At 42.3% G+C, this 26,690-nt stretch overlaps 1 protein-coding gene across 4 annotated transcripts in view; it reads left to right on the top strand.

Moving 5' to 3' along the window:
• The window catches only part of PALD1 (phosphatase domain containing paladin 1), a 966,838-nt gene that overhangs the window by 893,481 nt on the left and 46,667 nt on the right, over positions 1-26,690 (top strand). For all 4 annotated transcript variants that reach the window (XM_069240368.1, XM_069240369.1, XM_069240370.1 and 1 more), the window contains exon 19: positions 17,965-18,120. In XM_069240368.1, coding sequence (XP_069096469.1) covers positions 17,965-18,120 — 156 coding nt within the window. The remainder of the gene's footprint in view (positions 1-17,964; positions 18,121-26,690) is intronic.

The following is a 26,690-nucleotide window of genomic DNA, read 5'->3' as shown; positions in this document are numbered from 1 at the left end:
GAGTCGGAAGACGACAGACCCATCACAGCTGGCCAGCATGTGAGTATGTCTGTCCCTACACCTCTGCACAAAAAACATTTAAAGGCCTTGGGTACACCACTGCCGGAAGGCCATGCTTTGGCCTGAAAAAAGACTGTTGGCGACCGTCCTTCGGGTCGGTGCCGAAAAAGGCCACTCCTCCGTCTACTTCAGAGTGGAGTAAATCTGTTAAAGGCACCATTTCGGACTCCAGTAAAAGAGCCCATTATTCGGAGTCGAAAATTCGGCAATCAGCTTCGGAGCCGAGACCTTTGACTTCCTTTTCGGGACTGAAAAAACTACACACTTAGGAGCCGAAAAAATCCTCATATACAGAGGAACAAGGACTATCAAAAAAACTGAGAGAATCTCATAAGACTTCTGACGAAGAGCCTGAAATTGAACCAATTTTACAGGTTATGGATGAGAGACAATCCAGAATACATATCCATAAGGAGACAGGAAGAATTATCACTGCACCTCCTTTAAAGACAAAAAGAAAGCTGGCTTTCCAAGAGGAAGTGGACTCTGAAGAGCCACCAGCAAAGGTACACAAACAAAAGGAGAAGGCACTACCTCGCCATACTTCTCCTCCTCAATCTCCACAATTGTCTTTCTCACCTCACAACAGCCCACAACCACTGCCTTCTCCAACACATTCTTTATATTCACAAGGGGGTACGGCAGACCCATGGGATCTCTATGACCCTGATCCCATTCCAGATAATTACCCAGATATTTACCCATCAAAACCTTCTCCTCCCAAAGATACCACTGCATACACCTTCGGACCCAGATTACATTACTCACCAGGTCCCTCCTGACTCAGTGGTAGTCAGAGCAGCAAGAAAGAGGGCAAATAGCCAGTCTCCAGGAGATGCACCACCTCCTGGTAAAGAGAGTAGAAAATTTGACGCAGCAGGGAAAAGAGTTGCTACACAAGCAGAAAATCAGTGGAGAATTGCCAATTCTCAGGCACTCTTAGCCAGGTTTGATAGGGCACATTGGGATGAAATGCAGTATATTATACAGCATCTCCCAAAAGAGCACCAAAAAAGGGCACAACAAGTGGTAGAAGAGGGGCAAACAATTAGCAATAATCAGATAAGATCCGCCCTTGATGCTGCTGATACAGCTGCAAGGAGTATACACACTGCCATCAGAAGACATGCATGGCTGCGCTCCTCTGGTTTTAATCCAGAAATTCAACAGGCAGTCCTTAATATGCCTTTTGATATAAAGCACCTCTTTGGCCCAGAAGTGGACACCACTATTGAAAAGCTGAGGAAGGACTCGGATACTGCGAAAGCAATGGGCGCTTTATACACCACCCCACATAGAGGTTCCTTTCGCAGGCCACAGTTTCGAGGTGGTTTTAAGCCACAATCCTCAGAGGCTTCCACCTCCCGAACAAAACAATCACAACAAACCCAGTATCAACAAGGTGGGTTTAGAGGATTCTGTAGAGGTCAATACTTCAGAAATAGAGGTAAATTCCAAACCTCTAAACAAACAACATCACAGCCTAAACAGTGACTTCCTTTCCTCCCTTCCACTCCACACAACTCCTGTGGGGGGGAAGAATACAGAAATTCCACTCTCATTGGCAAAATATTACCACAGACAACTGGGTAGTATCAATTATCCAAAATGGCTATTGCCTAGAACTAATATCCACCCCTCCAAACATTCCACCACGATATCACAAGTTGTCCCACGAACATACAGTTTTGTTACAACAAGAAGTACAATCTCTACTGTTAAAGCAAGCAATAGAATTACTTTCATAGTCTCAACAAGGAACAGGAGTATACTCACTATACTTCCTAATTCCCAAAAAATATGGCACCCTCAGGCCCAAATTAGACCTCGGGCCCCTCAATCTATATATCTTGTCAGAGCATTTTCACATGGTAACTCTGCAAGATATTATTCCACTACTGCAAATACAAGATTTTATGACTGCTCTAAATCTCAAAGATGCGTATTTCCACATACCCATCCACCCAGCTCACAGAAAATACCTCAGGTTTGTCATACCAGGAAAACACTACCATTTCAAGGTGTTGCCATTTGGCATAACAACAGCTCCAAGAGTGTTCACAAAGTGTCTAGCAGTTAGTAGCAGCTTACTTGAGAAGAAAACACATCCATGTCTTTCCATATCTAGACGATTAGCTAATAAAATCAAGCAATCTTACACAATGCCAAAAACACACCCATTATGTGATAGAAACTCTGCATACACTAGGGTTCTCTCTAAACTACCAAAAGTCACACCTTCAACCAGGACAAGTACAACCGCACCTAGGTGCTATCCTAAATACTCAACTAGCTTTAGCGTATTCAAATATACAAAGGATACAAGCTTTCCAAAATGTAATACCCTCATACAGCCAAATCAACAATACGCTGTAAGATTTATCATGAAACTTCTAGGAATGATGGCATCTTGCATAGCAATAGTCCCACATGCATGATTAAACATAAGGCCCTTACAACAGTGCCTTGCACAACAATGGTCACAAGCACACGGTCAACTTCAAGATCTAGTGTTGATAGACCGCCAAACACATGTGTCCCTTCAGTAGTGGAATTGCAGCAATTTAATGAATGGGTTAGTTTCAAGACCCTGTGCCTCAGACCATAATTACAACAGATGCATCAATGATCAGTTGGGGAGCTCACCTACATAATCAGACCATTCAAGGGCAATGGGATGTCGAACCGAAACAGCTACACATAAACCACTTAGAATTATTAGCTGTGTTCCTTGCCCTAAAAGCACTTCAACCTCTTCTCAAACAGAAGAATGTTCTCATAAAAAACAGACAACATGACAACCATGTATTATCTAGACAAACTGGGCAGGACACATTCATCTCAGCTGTCCCTTCTAGCCGAAACAATTTGGAAATGGACAAATCACAATCAAACTCGTTTAACAGCACAGTACATTCCAGGGATAGACAATCAGTTGGTAGATCTTCTCAGCAGAAATCACAAACTGACACACGAATGGGAGATTCGCTCCCAAGTACTTCAAAGGTACTTTCAGAAATGGGGAACACCAGACAGACCTATTCGCAACAAGCGAAAATGCAAAACGTCGCATCCAGACACCCACATCCCCTATCCAAGGGCAATGCTCTATGGATCAATTGGTCAGGGATATTTGCTTACGCTTTTCCCCCTCTCCCACTCGTTCCATTTCTAGTCAACAAATTACGTAAAATATCACTCAACATGATACTCATAGCACCAACATGGGCACGCCAGCCTTAGTACACAACACTACTAGACCTATCTGTAGTACCTCACTCCAAACTCCCAAACAGACCAGATTTGTTAACACAAAACAAAGGTCAAATCAGGCATCCAAGCCTAATGCTCTCAATCTAGCGATTTGGCTCCTGAAGTCATAGAATTTGGTTATTTAAATCTTCCATCAGAATGTATGGAAGTATTTAAACAAGCAGGAAAAGCTACTACTAGGCAATGCTATGCAAACGAGTGGAAAAGATTTGTCTACTATTGTCAATCTAAGAGCATAGATCCACTTACAGCATCTATACAAGATATTGTATGCTATTTACTTCATTTGGCCTTCTCATCCATCAAGATACACCTTACTGCAATATCTGCATACCTACAGACTATTCAACATACTTCTCTATTTAGAATTCCTGTTATCAAAGGCTTCATGGAAGGATTAAAACGAATTATTCCACCCAGAACACCACCTGTTCCATCATGGAATTTAAATATTGTACTTACCAGACTCATGGGACCACCTTTTGAACCCACGCACTCTTGCCAAATTCAATTTTTAACACAGAAGGTCGCCTTCCTTGTAGATATTATTTCTTTAAGAAGAGTTGGTGAAATGCAAGCATTCACTCTTGAAGAATCTTTTTTCCAAGTGCATAAACATAAGGTTGTACTAAGAACAAATCCAAAATTTCTACTAAAAGTAGTATCTCCATTTCACATCAATCAAACAGCGGAATTGACAGTCTTCTTTCCACAGCCAGATTCTGTGGCAGAAAGAGCTCTTCATTCCCTAGATCTCAAAAGAGCTCTTATGTACTACATAGACAGAACTAAAGCTTTTAGGAAAACAAAACAACTTTTTGTTGCTTTCCAACAACCACATACAGGCAATCCTACATCAAAGCAAGGTTTAGCAAGATAAATTGTTAAATGTATACAAACATATTATATCAAAGCAAAGAGAGAACTTTTGATCACTCCTAAGGCACATTCTACAAGAAAGAAAAGTGCATCAATGGCTTTGCTAGGAAACATACCAGTGGTTGATATATGTAAAGCAGCTACATGGTCAACCCCTCATACATTTACAAAACACTACTGTGTTGATGTGTTCTCACAGCAATAAGCCACTGTAGGCCAAGCTGTCTTAAAAAAGTTATTTCAAACAACTTCAACTCCTACAGGCTAGCCACCGCTTTTTGGGAGGACTAACTGCTTTGTAGTCTATGCATAGCATGTGTATTTGCAGCTACACATGCCATTGAACGGAAAATGTCACTTACCCAGTGTACATCTGTTTGTGGCATGTAGTGCTGCAGATGCACATGCACCCTCCCTCCTCCTCAGAAGCCTGTAGTTGTTTAGGTTTTTAACATTTGTACATATGTATATACATTTACATTTGCATGGACATCTCTTTGTATTTCTATACTCTGTCACTCCTTCCTTCACCCTCTGCGGGAAAACAATCTTAACATTGGAGTTGATGCCCACGTGCAATGGATCTGAGAGGAGGAGTCACTCGATCCCGTGACTCCGAAAAGACTTCTTCGAAGAAAAACAACTTGTAACACTCCGAGCCCAACACTAGATGTCGGAAGAGCTATGCATAGCATGTGAATCTGCAGCACTACATGCCACGAACAGATGCACACTGGGTAAGTGACATTTTCCATATATATATATGTTCGATGGCATGTGTAGCTGCAGATACACATGCTGTGCACATCCCGCCATCTGGTGTTGGGCTCGGAGTGTTACAAGTTGTTTTTCTTCGAAGAAGTCTTTTTTCGAGTCACAAGACGAGGGACTCCTCCCATTTCGACTCCATTGCGCATGGGCGTCGACTCCATCTTAGATTGTTTTTTTCCGCCATCGGGTTCGGACGTGTTCCTTTTCGCTCCGTGTTTCGGGTCGGAAAGTTAGTTAGAATCTCGGAAAAATCGTCGGTATTGTTTGCGTTCGGTATCGGGTTAGTTACACCAGATCGACACCGAATTAAGAAGAGCTCCGGTGGCCCTTCGGGGTTTTTCTTCCATCCCCGTCGGGGCCTGGTCGGCCCGGCCACGTGTCTCTTCAAGGCTGATGGAACGGACCCCATTCCGCTTCTGTCCAAAATGCCATAACAAGTATCCATATACAGATCAACATCTGGTCTGTAACTTGTGTTTGTCACCAGAACACAAGGAGGATACTTGTGAGGTCTGTCGAGCGTTTCTGTCCAGGAAGACACTCAGAGACCGAAGAGCAAGAAGACTGCAAATGTCGTCGGCGCCGACAGGACAAGAGCGTTTCAAGGAGGAGGAAGAAGAAACATTCTCCACCCAGGAGTCGGACTCTGAGGAGATCGATCCCGAGGAAACGCCGAAAACCGTGAGTAAGACGTCGAAAACAAGAACTCACGAGAAAAGCGCTAAAGCCCAGGGGACGCCACCGCCAACAGGCCATGGCTTAACCCGAAAAGTAGGTGACCGTTCATCGGCACCGAAAAAGGGCGAGCTGGTGTCGAAGTCATCCGACTCCGGTCGAGATACCGGCACACAGCAATCTCGGGCCCGAGATAGTGGCTCAGAGAAGATTCGACATCGAGACAGCGGCACCGAAACGGGTCGGCACCGAGAGAGCACGACGCCGAAAGTAAAAAAGGTTTCGTCGGAGCCGAAAAAAGCAGCCGAAAAGGTTTCGGTACCGAAATATCCGGCCTCGGAACCGAAAACAAGTTCCTACACTGAGGAACAAGGACTGTCCACACAAATGAAGACACATAGATTTGGACAGGAATTACAGGCAATAGAGCCAGATCACACACAAAGACGGCTCTTTATTCAAAAAGATACAGGGAAGATCAGCACTCTTCCTCCAGTCAAAATGAAACGCAAGCTTGCCTTCCAAGACAAAGACAAACAGCCACACGCAAAGGTGGCTAAACAAGTAACACCGCCACCATCCCCACATCACTCTCCGCAACCATCACCGGTAGCCACTCCACCAATGATGCAATCCCCAACTCCTACAGGAATGAGTCAAGATGACCCTGACGCATGGGACCTTTATGACGCACCAGTGTCAGATAATAGTCCAGAATGCTATCCAGCTAAACCATCGCCACCAGAGGATAGTACAGGCTACGCACAGGTGGTGTCAAGAGCAGCTGCATTTCATAATGTCAGCCTTCATTCAGAGCCCATTGAAGACGACTTTCTTTTTAATACACTGTCATCCACACTCAGCCAATATCAGAGTCTTCCTATGCTACCCGGAATGCTAAAACACTCCAAACAAGTGTTTGAGGAGCCTGTTAAAGGGAGAGCCATTACTCCAAGAGTAGATAAAAAATATAAACCGCCACCAACAGACCCAGTGTACATTGCACAACAGCTAACACCAGACTCTGTTGTAGTGGGAGCAGCGCACAAAAGAGCAAACTCTCATACTTCAGGAGATGCACCACCTCCAGATAAAGAAAGTTGAAAATCCGATGCTGCAGGCAAAAGGGTGGTGGCACAGGAAGCAAAACAGTGGCGTATTGCAAATTCGCAAGCTTTGCTAGCCAGATATGATAGGGCCTATTGGGATGAGATGCAACACCTTATTGAACATTTACCCAAGGAGTTCCAAAAAAGAGCGCAGCAAGTAGTAGAAGAAGGACAGGGTATCTCCAATAATCAGATACGGTCAGCAATGGATGCTGCAGACACAGCTGCTTGAACTGTCAACACAGCTGTAACAATAAGGAGACATGCATGGCTGCGTACATCAGGATTTAAACCAGAGATACAACAAGCTGTGCTGAATATGCCATTCAACGGACAGCAGTTGTTTGGGCCGGAGGTGGACACTGCGATCGAAAAACTTAAGAAAGACACTGACACGGCCAAAGCCATGGGCGCACTCTACTCCCCACAGAGCAGAGGCACATTTCGAAAGACACAATTTCGAGGGGGGTTTCGAGGGCAAACCACAGAAGCCACAACCTCACAAACAAAGCCCACTTACCAGAGCCAGTATCAGCGGGGAGGTTTTCGGGGACAATATAGAGGGGGACAATTTCAAAGGAATAGAGGAAAGTTCCAAAGTCCCAAAACTCCTCCAAACAAGCAGTGACTTCAAGGTCACAAATCCCCAACACATAACACCTGTGGGGGGGAGACTAACCAAGTTTTACAAACATTGGGAGGAAATAACAACAGACACTTGGGTCTTAGCAATTATCCAGCATGGTTATTGCATAGAATTTCTCAAATTCCCTCCAAACATCCCACCAAAAACACACAATATGTCAAAACAACATATAGATCTTCTAGGACTAGAAGTTCAGGCATTGCTACAAAAAGAAGCAATAGAGTTAGTACCAAAACAACAAATAAACACAGGAGTTTACTCCCTGTTCTTTCTGATACCCAAAAAAGACAAGAGTCTGAGACCTATACTAGATCTCAGAACAATAAATACCTACATCAAATAAGATCACTTTCACATGGTTACATTACAAGACGTAATCTCACTGCTCAAACAACAAGACTACATGACAACACTAGACCTAAAGGATGCATATTTCCATATACCAATACATCCTTCACACAGAAAGTACCTAAGGTTTGTATTCCAAGGGATACATTACCAATTCAAAGTGTTGACATTCGGAATAACAACTGCACCAAGAGTTTTTACAAAATGCCTAGCAGTAGTAGCTGCACATATCAAAAAGGCAGCAAATACATGTGTTCCCGTACCTAGACGATTGGTTAATCAAAACCAACACGCTAAGACGGTGTTCACAACACACAAAATATGTCATAGAAATCCTCCACAAACTAGGTTTCTCAATCAATTACACAAAGTCACACCTTCTGCCGTGTCAAACACAGCAATACTTAGGAGCAACAATCAACACAGCAAAAGGGATTGCCACTCCAAGTCCACAAAGAGTTCACACATTTCACAATGTGATACAGACCATGTATCCAAATCAAAAGATACTAGTCAAACTGGTGATGAAACTACTAGGCATGATGTCTTCATGTATAGCCATTGTCCCAAACGCAAGGTTGCACATGCGGCCCTTACAACAGTGCCTAGCATCACAATGGTCACAAGCACAGGGTCAGCTTCTAGATCTGGTGTTGATAGACCGCCAAACATACATCTCGCTTCAATGGTGGAACAGTATAAATTTAAACCAAGGGCGACCTTTCCAAGACCCAGTGCCACAATACGTAATAACAACAGATGCTTCCATGATAGGGTGGGGAGCACACCTCAATCAACACAGCATCCAAGGACAATGGGACATACAGCAAAAACAGTTTCACATAAATCACTTAAAACTGTTAGCGGTATTTCTAGCGCTCAAAGCATTTCAACCCATAATAAGACACAAACACATTCTTGTCAAAACAGACAACATGACAACAATGTATTACCTAAACCATCAGGGAGGCACACACTCGACACAGTTGTGTCTCCTAACACAGAAAATATGGCATTGGGCGATTCACAACTACATTCGCCTAATAGCACAATTTATTCCAGGAATTCAGAACCAGTTAGCAGACAATCTCTCTCGGGATCACCAACAGATCGACGAATGGGAGATTCACCCCCAAATACTAAACACTTACTTCCAAATGTGGGGAACACCACAAATAGATCTATTTGCAACAAAAGAAAACTCAAAATGCCAAAACTTCGCATCCAGGTACCCACAAGATCAGTCTCAGGGCAATGCGTTATGGATGAGCTGGTCAGGGATATTTGCTTACGCTTTTCCCCCTTTCCCACTCCTTCCATATCTAGTAAACAAATTGAGTCAAAACAAACTCAAACTCATACTAATAGCACCAACATGGCCAAGACAACCTTGGTACACAACACTACTAGACCTATCAGTAGTACCTCATGTCAAACTAGCAAACAGACCAGATCTGTTAACACAACACAAACAACAGATCAGACATCCAAATCCAGCATCGCTCAATCTAGCAATTTGGCTCCTGAAATCCTAGAATTCGGACACTTAGACCTCACACAAGAATGTATGGAGGTCATAAGACAAGCTAGGAAACCTACCACTAGACACTGCTATGCAAATAAGTGGAAAAGATTTGTTTATTACTGCCATAATAATCAAATTCAACCCTTACACGCATCTGCCAAAGATATAGTAGGATACTTACTACAATTGCAAAAGTCCAAGCTAGCTTTCTCTTCAATAAAGATACATCTGACCGCAATTTCAGCCTACCTGCAAATTACGCACTCAACTTCATTATTTAGGATACCAGTCATAAAAGCATTTATGGAAGGCCTAAAGAGAATTATACCACCACGAACACCACCAGTTCCTTCATGGAACCTCAGCATTGTCTTAACACGACTCATGGGTCCACCTTTTGAGCCCATGCACTCTTGTGAAATGCAATATTTAACATGGAAAGTTGCATTTTTAATTGCCATCACATCTCTAAGAAGAGTGAGTGAAATTCAAGCATTTACCATACAAGAACCATTTATTCAAATACACAAGCATAAAGTAGTTCTACGGACAAATCCAAAATTTTTACCAAAAGTGATCTCACCGTTCCACTTGAATCAAACGGTAGAATTACCAGTGTTCTTCCCACAGCCAGATTCTGTAGCTGAAAGAGCACTGCATACATTAGACATCAAATGAGCACTAATGTACTACATTGACAGAACAAAACCAATTCGAAAAACAAAACAACTATTTATTGCTTTCCAAAAACCTCATACAGGGAATCCAATTTCTAAACAAGGCATTGCTAGATGGATAGTTAAGTGTATTCAAACCTGCTATCTTAAAGCAAAGAGAGAGCTGCCTATTACACCAAAGGCACACTCAACCAGAAAAAAAGGTGCTACCATGGCCTTTCTAGGAAATATTCCAATGAACGAAATATGTAAGGCAGCAACATAGTCTACGCCTCATACATTTACCAAACACTACTGTGTAGATGTGTTAACGGCACAACAAGCCACAGTAGGTCAAGCTGTACTACGAACATTATTTCAAACAACTTCAACTCCTACAGGCTGAACCACCACTTTTGGGGAGATAACTGCTTACTAGTCCATGCACAGCATGTGTATCTGCAGCTACACATGCCATCGAACGGAAAATGTCACTTACCCAGTGTACATCTGTTCGTGGCATTAGTCGCTGCAGATTCACATGCGCCCACCCGCCTCCCCGGGAGCCTGTAGCCGTTTAGAAGTTGATCTTGAACATTTGTAAATTTGTAAATATATTACTTTAAACTTCATTATGTACATACGTATTCACTCCATTGCATGGGCACTATTACTAGCATACACAACTCCTACCTCACCCTCTGCGGGGAAAACAATCTAAGATGGAGTCGACGCCCATGCGCAATGGAGTCGAAATGGGAGGAGTCCCTCGGTCTCGTGACTCGAAAAAAGACTTCTTCGAAGAAAAACAACTTGTAACACTCCGAGCCCAACACCAGATGGCGGTATGTGCACAGCATGTGAATCTGCAGCGACTAATGCCACGAACAGATGTACACTGGGTAAGTGACATTTTCCATATATATATATATATATATATATATATATATATATATGGAAAATGTCACTTACCCCGATAACCGGAGAGCCACAAATATCAAGAAGCACTTCCAGGAACTTGAAAGGAAACCCTAAATAAAGTTTAGAATGTTTAATTTATTGAGTACTGAGGATGAAAGTAAATAACTTTTAAACATCATCTCTGGGTTTCCATAGATCAACCAGCGTCATTCACAAGTAGGATATATATACCAGATATGATGTTTAAAAGTTATTTACTTTCATCCTCAGTACTCAATAAATTAAACATTCTAAACTTTATTTAGGGTTTCCTTTCAAGTTCCTGGAAGTGCTTCTTGATATTTGTGGCTCTCCGGTTATCTAGCTTGGCCATTTATATCATGATCACTAAACAATTACACAGAAAATTCTAGCAATCTTGTTCCCCATTTTGAATTGGGGATGCACCAAGCACGTTTAATGGAGCCAAGTTGGTTGACGGTCCTATACTTTTCCTACTTTTACAGCATAGGTGTGCATACTTTTGAAATCTGGCCCTTCTTATATTACTGTGAAATTAAACTTCCCTCAAGTACTGCTCCTTATCAATCTCGTTCTAGCTGAGTGAAGTAGTTGATGCCCTCTACATGCTGTTACAGCCTACACACAACATTGGCAACTTCTGGCATAGTGGGGTACTGCATCTGGTTATTACCCATAGGCACACAGAACCCATTCAGACAGTGTATTGATAAAATACTAAGTTTCCTTTAAATCTGTACACATACAGGTATTCTTAAGCTGCTTTGAATTACCTTAGGGACCAATATTCGCATACTATAATTCCAAGCAAGCAGGGTGTTCGAGGGCCAGGTCAGAACTAGGACTGTAATGCGAAACCAGACCATAAAGCTTGATCCACAATTGGATTTTCAGTGTTTATTTGTTGATGGTGTGAATTTGTTGTTTAAGCTTACAGCCCACACCACCTCCAAACCTGTTACTGATTCAGTAGGATGTCCTATTCTATGTTATAGCATAGTTCCTTAAAGGAGAAGAGGTAACTATTAGATCTAATAATGGAATGGAAGCAGTAACTAGTTTGATGGAGTTCCTGCCACCTACAGCACCGCTGCCAGTAAGCTGAAGGCACAGGTAAATGAGCAGGTGGGCTATCAATTAATGTATCACGACAGAATCTACAGAAGTGTCAGTCTGGTCCAAGTCCAAACAAAGCCCGCTTTGTTGCCATTGGTGGTGTGGCCTTGTTAGTGAGGTAGGAGTCTGAAAAATGTAAAATTCCTCCTAAATGAATGGAAGAAATAATAGCATCCCAGACAAACCTTGTGACCCTAGTGGCTCTCAGTTCACTTATATGACCAAGCCACTCGACTTGCCTCAAAGAATTGCTATATCATTTTTACCTCCTTGTCACCTCCCACTGTCTGGTATTCCACATGAAGAACACAATTCTGGCACTGATGTTTTGTAACATAAAAAATTATTTCAGGAATGCTGTTATTTAATAGAACTTTGCCAAAGCTGGATTTTTCAGCCAGTCTTTCTTTCCATGATGCATCTGTGTTGTAGGGCTGGGGTTTACTTCACCTTCTAGAAAGTCTTTTTTAGTTTTATGCAACAGTTCTGTTTATCCTGTGTGTTTACTAATGATTGTTACAGTCCTTTGTGAATGCTTTTTTTTGTGGTTTTGGTTTTCTGTTGGGTGGTAAGGTTCACAAGGCCTCCCCTGCTCTATTATGGCTTTTAAAGGCACCCGAGTTTTCTTATAGTAAAACCACATAATTTGACAGAGCTTCACTTGATATTGATGAGCCCTCAACTTTTCTTTGTGGTTTGCTAGAACGCACCCATTGGCCTGTAGCCTTACTTGCATATGACAGCCATCATTCACTTCAGTCCACCCCTTTTTGCGTGGCATATTGCATATGGTCCATGATCTACGTTGCCCCGAGGTCCAAAAGATGCCACGACCACAATGCTGTGGTCATTGTCAGTACCAGTGTTCTACAACAATAGAAATTATTTATTTTCCTTTTCATCTACAAAATTAAAGATCTTACATTGGTTCACTGCCGCCACGAGATCATATGTGAGCAAAGCCTTCCACAGTTAACATGCGCTGGCATTACATGTATATTGCAAATAGGGACAGAGGAAAGAGGGAAAACTGGTAATGTCTACGGTGAGTGCATTGCTTCGTTTTTCTGCACGTTGCAGAGTGTGCAGGTCACTTTAGGAGCTAATTGTTGCCATAGTTGTATGGTAGGTTCAGAGCATGCAGTAGAGTGCAGCACATTTAGCAGCACCATGCACAGATGGACGTAGACCCTTTCCCTCATGCAGAGTGCCCACCTAAGCAAGTCGAACCAGCTTTTAGCTGACCTGCACATCACACCGGTGCGTTGTGTATGGAGATGCGGCTGAGTGTCGCCGCTGCTTCAGGAGCTCCAACTAGTCACAGGTGGCTTAATCCGGCATAATGATTGTCTACTTCTGACCTCGTGCTCGAAACCGCACGGTTTCGCGCGTGCTTTAGAGCACATCCTGCTGCCCCTGTGCTCTAATGAGCTGACATCTTCGTTACCAGGGACTTTTTTTTTTATTACCCAGTGCATGCGAGAAGTTGTTTCATTACTTCTTCATGGCAAATAAATGTTAACCAGGTCTTACTTTAGTCATTCCCGCCGTAACTTGTCTACTTAAATAAAGGAGTCCTTAGAAACGACACGGTGTGATGTCATAAAAGTAAATCTAATCTTGGCGCAGGTTGGCGAGAGCTCTCGGCTCCTTACAAGAAATGGAGATGTAACTCTTCAGATTGGCAGCCTAGGGTGACAATGTTTGTTCATGTTCGGTGGAAGGATGGGTGTATGGAGATTCAGTGCTTAATGTGTGTAAAAAAAAAAACATTGCCTGGGCCCAGGGTTATTACTCACTGGTCTGCTGCAGCTGGCGCAAACCACATCACTTTGAACTGCAGGTTTAATCTCACGTTTTATAATTTTTTAAGATATAGTAAATAACTTACCGCTACACGTATGAACGTTTCTTAAAAATATACACACACAACGACTCCGTGTGAATGTTTCTCATAAATATGTCCCCTGTTTATAAATAAGTGCTGGTGCTGAGCACCAGAAAACACCGGCACAAGCTCTCTATCCTACCTCAAGGAGAGAATGGAGCTGTGAGCTCTGAGGCCTCTGGTGCTGGAAACAGACCCATTTCAAGGATATTTACACACTAACTGTATCACTGTATCATTACAACTGTTTACTTCTTCATATACTACTAAAACATTTTATATTTCTTGTAATAAAGAATGCAGATTCTTAATTTTAACATGTTGCATTGTGATTGGTTCTTTTATTTTTTTAAATATTGTGGACCATAGAATAAAGATGTATTTGTTTTATTTAATGTTATTTTGAATTCTGATATGGCTTAGCACTAGCTCCAAGGATCAGAGAGAACAGTTAATGTTTATTGCAGTAAGAACATCCCAAACGTGCAATATTATTATGATGTTTACATATTATATTTCTGAAGGTTGACATTCCACTGAAACCTCCAAAAAGGATTGACCCAGATGCCTTGCTCTGGCATTCGCTCAGCTGGAGATCTTTGTTGACCCTTCGAGCCCAAAGTGAGTCGAGCAGTCATGTGGCTCTGCCTGCCAATACTCTCTAACCTCATGCACCAAGAAATTAAGAAAATCATTAATAGAAGACAAAAAAATACCCAGTTTGTGTCCGAATTGAACAATGTGAAAAAGAAAGCCTGCAATAAATCCTGGCTGCTAAGATCGTAAAATTTATGATCCTGAGCAAATATTTTATTTCATTGAGCCTCCTTTTTCTTAATTATCACAAAGAGAGCACCCTCAAATATGAGCATTCCGGTGTGCACGCTGTACCTCTTTGGATTTAATAGCCTATAATGTCGCTCTATCTATAATAAGAATCGAGGCCACTCTAAGATATACTTGACAAGTGATTTGCCTCTTAGTTCGCCTAATGTCGTTGTGGTCATCGGCCTGGATAGGATTATTTCAAAGTTCATCACTTAAGAAATACCTCAATAATTTGTGTGTTAAATATAAGAATTTTGAAGCTCCTTCATAATATTTTACATGATTATGGTTGCCTGATTTATATGCCAAATATTTTCAACACCCTTGGGTTGACTCTTGCTCGGTTTTGCCTGTTAATTTGTTGACTCGCCCAGTTCTACACATTACATGTGTTTGCAATGCACGCGGCACTGCAGTACTGTACAAATGGAAGATGTGACCTGTACAAATGCTGGTAAAATAACACATGAAAAACTGGAAGATATTTTTATTGTCGAAGTATGACATGGGTTGTATGGTTGTGTCTAAACCGAGATTAGTACCCAGGTTTCTGGATTACAGGAGCAACAATTTAACCATTAAACCTTATCTTCCTTTTAACCACACATGAACACATACGTTATTGTAATGATATTGATAACTAAGTTGTTGAATCATGCCCAGTTTATTTGGGCTCCTGGATATTGCCTTTGAGCATCCCTTAGATTTGGTGTCCATTGGCACAGGAGGTAGGTAAGAGAAGATACCAATGCACTGATATTGTATTTCTTGTTTGAAACGGTATCACACTGGTTTCACAATAAGTCACTTACCTGTTCTGAACTGACAGTTTTGGGTAGATTACTGTAAACCGTACAGCCGTTTTGCTAACTGCGGTGGTTACTCAAACAAATACTCTGATCCTTTGATTGTGATCACGCTTGTTGTTTTCATGCTTTGTCGCAGCAAGGATGGTCCCTACCATAGGCTGAAATCTTGTAGTTTTCAAACATGAATTCAGTTCATTGAAGGAAAAGATTTGCTCTCACCTTATTTGTTTCTAACACCTGCCCTGTACCAGGAATATGTTCAGGAAAGAGTCATTTGTGTCCAAATGTGGCATTGATCTAGATGCTGTAACTGCCATGTGGTCTTTTGAAAATCTGGGTGCTCGCTCTATGTGCGGGCATCTGAAGCACCTAACCTGCAGTAATATACAGTAAGGTCACCGAGGCATTCCACTGTCACTTAGCATGAGGGAGGTAATGGGCGGAGTCACAAGAATCTTCTGGAAAGGGGTAGAGTTGCAAGAGGGCTTTGAGAGCAACAGCCACATTCAAACGTTGAAGCTATCTTTTAATATGGAATGAGATTGCAAAAAATGACAAATAGGTCCTTGTGACATAAGTCAAGGAAGGCTTGATCTGTATCAAAACAGGGGTGTTCATCCAAAATGATGGATTGCTACAGCAACTCGAGTACGTGAACAAACCCACTTGTTCTTCAGGCAAGTGTCATTGAAATGGATTGATTCATTTCACAGCTATAGATTGATTATCAACTTTAAATGATCCGTGAGCCCTCCTGTATGTACATATGAGGTAGCAGTGCAACCATTGCTCTTGCTAGAATTAGTCCGGGCTTGGGAAGGGTGGATGTGCTTATTTTCCATATGTAATGAGCATAATTCTCAAAAGAACTGAAGTATTTACAGATATTTTTAATGAGTAGTTAGTTTCCTTTATGAAAATTAAACACGATGTTTGCCCTCATACTTAAAGGAGGTGCTAGCCGTGCATTCTGTTCATACAGTTTTGAGGGTCATGCAATGCACACCATTATTAGTGTAAAATATGCGTCTGCTGAACAAATCCAGTGTCACTCCCACCAGACATTTCCTGCTCTACCCAGGTCTCCTGTGTGTGAAGTGAAAATTACATGATTAGCACAAGCGTGTGAAAACAGAAATTACATTGCTCAAGGCTCTAGCTACTTGTCTTCAGTTCGACCATCTTGAAAGTTGAAAATGATGTCCCGCGAGTGGGAACTTCCTTTCGCCTGGCAGGGGCTGATGGTTATGTCCCCACCTTTTAGTAATTGTGGGCTTGCAGTGATTGGAGGGTTGCCAAAACAATTGCCGGAAGCTTGAACAGGTTGAAATGCAATTATTATCCCCGGGAATGTGAAATAAAGTACGTAGCAGTGTTTCTTAGTGCGTATTAGTCCCAACCCCTTGGTCACTGTCAACAATAGTCAGAGTAAAAAAGACAAAGGAATGAATTTAGAAACAATTTTGAGCCACTTCAGTCACCAGGAATGTGTTGTGTGGAACTTCAAAATTAGTGCATTTACTTTAATTAGTAATTTGACTATAAGATTACATTGGGGCCGAAAGTCCCAGTTGATTAGGTTTTGTGCATGGGAACATTGTTACTGCTTGTATGCAAAAGAGCTTGAGACAGAGGACACTATTGGAGCCAACCAATTCTAACTGTACTTTCTCGAGTAGCAATTATTCTTATTTCTATAACAGATTGGTAAACTGCATTGTATTCACTTTTTTTCTTTACTATTGAAAAGTGCGAGCGCATACAGTATTAGGAGGTTTTCACTGGTCTTTTCTCATTGGTTACCGGTTCTAAAGCAGAGTCTCCTGGCAACAAGCTGGTCCTAATGCATCTTCGTCATTAAGGGATCGGCTCCTTGTCCATAATCCCCAAGGGAAGGAGTGCTCCTCTGAAGATGGAAACCAGGAAGGATTGTTACATTATATTGTTGAGTAGAATCTGCACATCTTTGGTGTACTGTATTGAACATTTGGAAACATCTCTGTTGCAATACCGAAATACTGTTTTGAATTTCCGCTAGCCTTCCTGTTGGCTTTAAGCAGCTCTAGTTAGTAGTAATGACATGGATGGGCAGCTTGATGTATGTGCCACCCTTCCCACGGATGTGAGCGTCCTATTGTACTAGCTTAGTGAGTGCTTTTGTTGTGCACCTTTCAGCTCTGACATTAGACTTACTGTACATTGTTATTCCTCATGGACCTTCAGGCTCATGTTGTATTTCTTTGTTTCGGCCAGTTCTAATGTTTAGTTGTTACCAAAAACAGGCAGATTATATTATGTATATTATAATAAATGATAAACTGTTCTCAAAAGCAGTAGTTTTGTCAAGTTGATTCTAAATGATGGTTCCCATCTAAAAACCCCAAAAGGGATGGCTGTGAATCCTATAATTTACGATATTGCTTTCTTTTTTCTTGCCAGATAAAAACCGCTAAGGGGGAGAAAGAAGTATATTTGCAGCAGCTGAGGAGCCTTCAGTACTTGGAGCGCTACGTCTACCTCATCCTTTTCAATGCCTACCTGCACCTGGAGAAGAAGAACTCCTGGCAAAGGCCATTTAGTGCCTGGATGTGTGAGGTGAGACGCACCAAATCAATCTGTGATTGACTTCTTGGGTCATGTTAAATCTGTCAGGCCTGGAAATTTGACAGGTTCAGCAGGCGTATTTCAATATAGGCCAAACCCCAATATATGTTTTTGTAATAGAGAACATTATATGCAGTTCAATTTGAAGTGGTTTGCCATAGTTTGACGCCTAAATTTGCCATCTTCCCATTAATCAATATAGTAAAAACGTTCTTTTGTTGCATGGAAACTTCAAAAGGCATATTTGCAGTCATACCCCCAAGACCAACAATCTTTAACAAGTGAGAAATCATCAGGTCTCAAACCACACTAAAATACAACTGATTAGAATTTGAGTTGATTGGAATAATGCCATCCTAATCCTAATATACAAATGAATGAATGAAACCATTTATAACAGCGCAGCAGCTACTTCAGAAAGAAGTGTCCTAGCACTGGGGAAGTGTGGCGGTCTGCTGATCCATGGGAAAGACAACAAGCATTTGCAATGTAATGGGTCTTGTGTTTGCTCGAGTTAGAGCTATTAGCGTTGTAAACTCCTAACTGGACTTTTCTTGCCTTATAAATTGAAAATGAAAAGTAAACATAAGCAAGTCAATTCAAAGTGCCACGCCTGCCATGAACGTGAGAGATATTGTCTACCTGCGTGAATGTTTAGAAAGGATCGTGGTTGGGATGAAAGGCAAACCCACTACTTTCTTGGGCTCAAGAAGGTCAGAGGTCCTTGGCCTATTGCAGTTGCTTCCTCTCAATGCCTTCCACTGGAAGAAGTTCAAAATGTTAATCATGGCTTAGGTTTTGTCTGCTTTCGACTCTGGAGGTTGGATGGTGGTGTTGGAACTGCAGGGCACTTATTTCCTTATTCCTGTTCTGCCGGCCCATCGATTCTATCTGCAGTCTGTGTTAAGAGAGGAACATTTTCATTTTGCGGTGCTCCCACTTTAGTCTCACCAGTGCCTCGGTTGTTCACAAAAGTGATGGCAGTGGTGGCAGCACACCTTCTGAGGTTAGGGGTGCCAGTCTTCCTGTGACGATTGAGCTCAGCAAAGGACACCACACTTTGGTATCTTTGCAGTATAGGGTTTATTTTGACTGAGGGATCAAGGTTTCTGTGTGGTCAAATACACCGGGCCAGAATAAAAAATTTTTTTTTAAAAAAAAAAATCTTCTTCCTCTTTTCTTTTCAGGCTCTCTCCTCCGGGTCTGAGGATGTTTCTTTACGTATGCTGTTCACCTCTTGCGAACCTCGGGAGAAGAAAAGAGGAGTCTGAGAGGTCTACTCGTATAATTAAGTTTAGTCCTCCACCAGCACCCTAGTGTTGCAGGGGATGTGAACGTTTCCAAGGGAATTGTGAGGTGTCTGACAGGTTTGTGCCCCAAACAGTGACTGCCAAAATCATGCAGAACGGTGCACCCTTATCCAGCCTTTCTATCCTGCCACCCCTCTAAACATGCAAACACAACTGAATCCTACACCTGCTATAGGCCACGACTCGGGGAAAGAGCCGCAGCTGTTGGGTACTCCAGGGGTTTCTTCTGCTTCAACGCCCAGGTCTCCACAGGGTTTGCCTACTCCTCAGGCCCGAAACTTCTTGGCGTTTCGGTGTCTGGCTTTCCCAGTTCTCCAACTGACCACTGATCCTTGCTCAGCTGCTCCGCTCCTTTGTTGGACCGGTGACACTCTCCCAGCTGGTTTGCATCCTCGCCCCCATGATTCCCTTCCTAAAATTCCAAGGTGCTGTAGGGATTGGCACCATTTTGATAGTCTAGTGCACTGACTGGCCCTTTTATTTGTGCTCTCTTGATGGCCATATTGGGACTCTTGCTACACTCCCCCTACCTCAACAACTGGCTGTTGAAGACGGGCTCCCCCCAGTCAGTCATACACCTTCGCCAGACTAAGGCTCACCTCTTATAACTCTTGGGGCTCACTATCAACGTCCTAAAGTCACACCTGATTCCTTCTCAGACACTCCCCTTCATCAGAGCCATTCTGAACACCATTTCATTTCATGCCTCTTCCCCAGGAACAAAAGCTCAGGACATCTAGGCTATGATCCTGATATTTCAGCCTCGGTCCTGGATCTCGGGGTCATAGATTCTGAGGCTTCTGGGACTGATAGCATCCTTCAGCTCAAACACTCCATGTAACCTATGTGAGATCTGCAATGGGATCTGAAGTCCCAGTGGGCCCAATATCAATGGAACCTCTCCAACTGTGTCCACATTTCATAGAAGACTACCAAGGAGCTACAGTGGTGGTTTCTGAACCTTGATTGGGTCAGTAAATGACCCCTCTTCCTTCCCCACCCAGAGCTGACAGTGGTGACCAAGGCCATACTTCTGGGATGGGGGATCATCTTGGAAAGGTGGTGATCAGAGTCCTCTGGTCAATGGCAGAGTCCGGGCTCCACAACAACCTTTTGGAGCTGAGGGCCATTCACTTAATGCTGAAAGCCTTCCTGCTGTTCATCAAAGGGATGCTGGTGCAGGTGCTTATGGGCAACATAATCGCCCTGTGGTACTGCAACAAATAGGGTGGGGTGGAGGTCATAGGTCCTGTGCCAGGAGGACTTCCGCTTCTGCAGATGGCTGGACTGCCAAGCCATCTTCCTGGTGGTGAACCACCTGACAAGGTCTTTGAATCCGAGGGTGGAAGAGCTCAGCTGTCTGCGCCTAGTGAATCACGAGTGGCAATTACACCTGATTTCTTCTACAAATGGGGTTAATCTTTGCTCGACCTGTTTGCCACTGCCAAGAGCACACAATGTCAGCCATTCTGCATTTTGGAGTTTCCAAGACCTGTCTCTCTGAGTGTGTTCTGCCTCGAGTGAAACTTGGGACTCGTGTACCTTCTCAATGATACCACTCCTGTCCCGAGTTCTCAGGATCAAGACAGACTGGGACCAGATAATCCTAGTGGCTCCAGATTGGGCACAAAGTTTGGTATCCTGAAATCCTGGGCTTGAGCATATGTCCTCTGATCACGTTGCCTCTCTGGAAGTACCTGCTGTTGTAGAAACAGGGCAGGGTTCTTCACCTGGCCTTTAGGAACTTTCATGCATGGAGATTGAGCAGTGACATCTTAACACCTTTGACATTCCCTGGAGGTTGTTGATGTCCTCTTGTTAGTCAGGTGTCCCTCAACGAAAACTGTATACTCCTGTTGTTGGGAAAAATTTGTGGTTTGGTGCTGCATTTGCCAGGTGGACCCCTGCAGGCCAAACTGCTGTTAAGGTTATGTCTCAGCCCTCTCAGTCTTTTTACAGTTGCTTGATCAGCCCTTGTGGTTTAAATCACCATGCGATTTCTGAAAGGGCTATAACAGGTTTCCTCCTTCTCCGTTTGTGATGCCCCAAAGGTACCTCAATCTTATGCTTACTTATTTAATAATGTACAACATTCGAGCTGCTCCACAGCTGTCTGCTGTGGCTTCTCCCCATTAAAATGGTGTTCCTGAGTGCCATCGCCTCTGCATGACGTGTCACGGAGCTTTAGGCTTTGTTTTCATCCACCAGTCACCACCTTCTTTCCTGATAAGCTGGTTCTGCGAACTAGAAGAACCTCTCTTCTTCCGAATGTTGTGACATTGTTCTACGTCAGACAAACATCACCCTGCCAGCATTCTATGCTCCACCTCATACCTCTAAGTAGGAGAGATTCCATTCCTTGGACCCCCTAAGTGGCAACCAGTTTCTACATTGATCGCACTAAAGCTTGCCAGTTGGATGGTCAGCTCTTTGTGGGGCTTGCTGGAGCAAAAAAAAGGCAAGGCTGTGCAGACGTGTACCATGTAGTGCTGGATCGTGCTCTTCAGTAAGAACTGCTATACACTGGCAAAGAAGCAGCCTCCAGAAGCCATGTTCACCCACTCTGCAGTCTTTAAGCTGCCACCACTCCGTTAGAACTCTAAGTTCATGTCATAAACATCTGCCAGGCAGCTACATGAGTGACCTGCACGTTCATGAAGCGCTGTTTTCTGGACAATCAGGTTTGCTGAGAGGGACATTTTGCCTGTCTGGTCCAGCAAGACCTCCTGGGTTGAGTTCAATCACAGATCCACCTTCAAATAGGTACTTCTTTGGTATCTATTCACAAGAGGAGGACTCTGCGACTGCAAATCTCTATCAGAAGAACAAGTTGCTTACTTTAAGTAATGCTCTTTCTGGTAGATACTCTATCTAGTGAGAGATTCCTCACCAACTCTTTAATCCTCCCTGTTAAGTGATTAGACTGTACCTCTTAAAAAGAGTCAAAGTCTAGGAATCTGCACACTGATATACCAGTTTGCATTTTGAGCTCTTTGTCTGGCGGTGCGGACAGTATCAAACGCAACTGACATCAGCATGCGGGATCTGTACCTTTATAGGTCCCACACATCACTTCCGGAGCAGAACAGCGTAAGTGTGGATCTGCACAGCATGACTTTCTAACACACGGAGGCACGGTGAGAAAGGTTTCTGGACCTAGTCTGACCCCTGGGGAATATTTAAAAGGAGAGGAATCTGAACCTATACAGGGTCTCTGCCAGAAAGAGCATTTCTGAAGGTAAGTAACTTGTTAATTTCTGTAGCAATAATTTAAAAAGGATTACGCTGTTCCCGTCAGGCAGTCTGGCGGAAACATGTATTACATTGTTCCCGCTGGTCAGCCCGGAGGGAAAATTGTAATAGGCTTGGGAAGGATGTCACTACCATGGCGGTGGTAGCTTCCCCGTGGGTTTGGCAGTCGGCCTGTCCGACCACGAAACTCATAATGAGGTCCATAATGCCTGACTCAAAGGTGGACTTACTATGATATCATTTTCTACTAGAATGTAGCGTCCAACAACTGGTTGCTACCACATTTTTGGTCCTAATGATGATCCTAGTACATAATGTCATTAGGATCGAAAGGAAATACCACACAAGTGGACTAATAATAATTACATTCATATACACGCAGTACTCTGAGACTGAGTTGTCTTGTGAAAGGTTGCATTTGTATCAGCCCTTAGGAGTATATGTATGCTTTGTATATAGTGCTGCACACACATTCTTCACCTTTTCACCATTTACTGTTACTGCACAGTTATGTTGTAGAGCCTCTTTTTGATACTATGTGTCTCTTGCATATTAAAAAAATGTTCATAGAGTGTATAAATGTAACTGTTTATACACATTTCAATTGTTGTTAAATCATTTAGCCAAGGTAGTTTAGGCGTAAAACTGCCTACGAGGGAACTACTGTTCTTTTGTAACATCGTTATTAGGCCATCCTAATACATGGACTATTCATACTGCATAAAACTTTCAATGAAAAAACTTAAATGATCACTTAAAATATACATTTCATTCGTACAGCTTACCTGAAATGAGGACAGGTGCAATACAGTCTTATAACTATGAAAAGTATATGCTTAGCAGGAGTTTCTGCCTCTCAGGGCAGGTAACGTACCTTACTAAAATTATATCCCCTTGGTCTCGTTGTGACATAGTTGTTTTCAGGTTGTGCCCATGTTTCCCAACAAGGTTATTCTCCAGTAATGTAACAGAAAGATTCCAATTGTTTGCTGTAATTTTCTCAAGCAATAAGCCTTAATTCAATGGTCATGCTCAAGTCTAATAATGATTGCATGTAGATGTGCCAAAGTCTTTATCTTTGCCGGGAAGCAGTCAGCCCTGTCTTTCTTTCGAGAAATTACTTCTGATTGCAGTCGTCTGATTTATTGCCATCCCACGGGAGACTATGCTTGAGGTCCGAAGGTTAATGCATCCTCCCTATACCAAAACTCTAAAAGAAAACAAAAATGAAATAAAAGAGAAAATACTGGATTTAATTGACATTTTTTATGTCCGCAGATATATTTGCGCCCATGAAAACATACCAATTCATTTGCAAAATGCACATAATTCTAAAAAAAAAAAAAATAGTTGAAGGCTAATAATGGTTATCTTGTACTGGATGTGTACAATTTCAAAATATTCAAATCGTGTGGATTTACACGTTTTGGGCAGAAGATGTCCAGACAACGAGTAGATAGTCAAAAATCATATCACTTGCATATTTAAAGAAGAGTGTTACAGGAGTGGCCAATAGTTTGCAGTGCAAATGAAATTAAAACGAAAACAATAAGATGTACTCACCTCTGTGGAGGAAGGCTTTAGCGAGATCTGTCGTTGAAAAACAAACATTATTGAAGTCTACTGGTAACTATTATAGGAGACAGTGAAAACACACAACTCAGTGCTAAAAAAAACAACTTTGCCATCTTTGCAGTGCCCCTGAATCTCATGGACTGAACCTTTCAATCCACCGCTCTCTTGAAACCCAGGCGACATTTTTTAATCCAGCCACATCTCTTCTTATTCTGTCTGTTCTCTTCCACTATTTTGTTTGTATTATTTGAGCTGTGAGAGAGCTGTTGTAGGACTGCATGCTTTTTATGAAGCAAGTAAAGCAGAGAAGTGGCTCTGGTGACTGTTGCCCTCATGCTCACAGTGAACAATGTCTTGTCATAATTTGGACATCTGTTGGAGTTATATGTTTTGGTGCAACAGGGTGATCGTCAGGGTAATACTATGTTATTAAAGGATACCAGTGACCTTTTCATATTATCATTCATTATAGGTTTCCATCCTACCTGATGCATTCTAGGATTCTGATTTTACCATGTGATTTCCAAAGAGAGGCTAGTGCCCATTTGGTAAGGCCAAGCCAAAGATTACATTTGAAAACATTCAAAGGCAAAAAAGAACACCACCTAAGAACGGGGCCTAATTTAAGGTGCCTGCAGGCATGTCTGTCAGAGTTTAGTTTACTACAAAGATTGTACTAGTTTTGCTTAGTTTTTACTACTTCATTACTCGTCAGAAGCACTTAATGTGTCATCAATGTGCAGTGGGCATTTTATTTTAAATTATACCCTTGGTAAATGACTTGCTGTTCTGCCTTTGATGCATAATTTAATTTTGAATGCTGCAAAAGGTAACATTTGGTTCCTCTGTCTTTCTAGATTTATTTTATTATCTTCACATTCATTTGTATGTATATTTGTGATCCTCTGTGTATGGGCATTGCCAAAAATGGACTGTCATACTGAGACTGACATCCTTTATCTCCTCATCAGCCCTTGAGTCCCTCAATTTTCTGAGCATCTGCCCTTGATGGTCTCTTATCTCAGCATCCAATCCTTGTTATCCGCCTTTACCTCAGTGTCAGCCGTTCAGTGTATCCTTTATTTCAGTATCTGCCTTCAGTGTCTCCTTTATATGAGCATTAGCCTTTGATGGCCTCTATTATCTCAGCTTCTTGGACCTAGAGCCTAAGGGCCATAATCCATGTGGGTCTATCTGTACTAGTTTTGGTTACCTCTAAAATATTGCCTTATGATTTGGAGTACAAGAATTTCTGCTGACCAGATGCTGCCTCACAAGAGCACAGAATTTTGTAGCTTTCTCCTTCATCCTTTAGTGTTTCTGGTGCCTGCGATCGGGTGTCTGAGGCAGTTCAGTATAGGGTCCAGAGTGTTAGAATGCTCTTGCCCTGTATAATGTCACCATTAAAAATCATTTATCCTTCAAAAGGACCTCAAAAAGAAGCTTATTCCCGATTCACACAGGGTCTATACACCTCCACACAGACATGTCCATTAAGCAAAATCGCTAATGTTTAATCTGCTCATTCAGTATAAATCAGTCATGGCGACATGACATAAATACATTTTGTTTATTTTATCTTTTGTAAATTGGTGTCACCCAATGTCTGAATAACGACAATGTGTAAGACGTTATTGCCTGGAACTGTGTGAAACAGAAGTCTGACAGTCTGCATGCTGATCTGCAAGATGTCTTGCATTTTTAATATATGTACAGGCCTCTGTTTACCTATACATTAAGTTTCATCAAAATTTCAGGTTTACAGTGGAAGACCTTTGCGATGATGTGGTATGTGCTACGTCAATGGCAGACAAATGCAGACACCGTTATGGTCTCTGAAATGGTTACATCATGAATTGGCTGCACATTCAATCTGGGGCAGATATTTGCCCACTGCACTACCTGAGTAATAAATATATAATAATAGTGTGGTGACTCAATTTAACCCTAAATTCCCAGATTGCGATTTCACTAGCTGATACTGGCACCAGTTTACAGCTGAAGGATATTTGTCATCATTGGGCCCTACCACAGGGTGCACCCCCCGCCCCACACACAGTTGGTTGTCTCACAACACACATCTTCCCTCTGCCACCTCAAAGGAACTTGATTGCATGTGGATGCCTTGATCGAGATAATCTATTAAATGATAGATTCACACAATGACAGACATATTCTTTATGCCTCCTAGGATCGTCTGGTACTACTTGGAATAGGAAACTTAAAAAGTGAGGGAGTAAACAGGTGTGAATCCTATATGTACTTATGAGGCTGACTAAATAACTTACTAAACAGTAGACCAAAAGATATGTTCTAAGTTAGCATAGTTTATGGTATATTTTCGTAGAATGAAACATGAAGGTGCCTGATAAAAACAAATGTTTATCTCACCAATGATATGTTAAGTATACTGTTTAAGTGATG

Source organism: Pleurodeles waltl, chromosome 6, assembly GCF_031143425.1.
Source record: "Pleurodeles waltl isolate 20211129_DDA chromosome 6, aPleWal1.hap1.20221129, whole genome shotgun sequence".
Taxonomy (NCBI): domain Eukaryota; kingdom Metazoa; phylum Chordata; class Amphibia; order Caudata; family Salamandridae; genus Pleurodeles; species Pleurodeles waltl.
The sequence above is the reverse complement of the archived record's forward strand: the minus strand, read 5'-3'. Positions and strand labels throughout refer to the sequence as shown.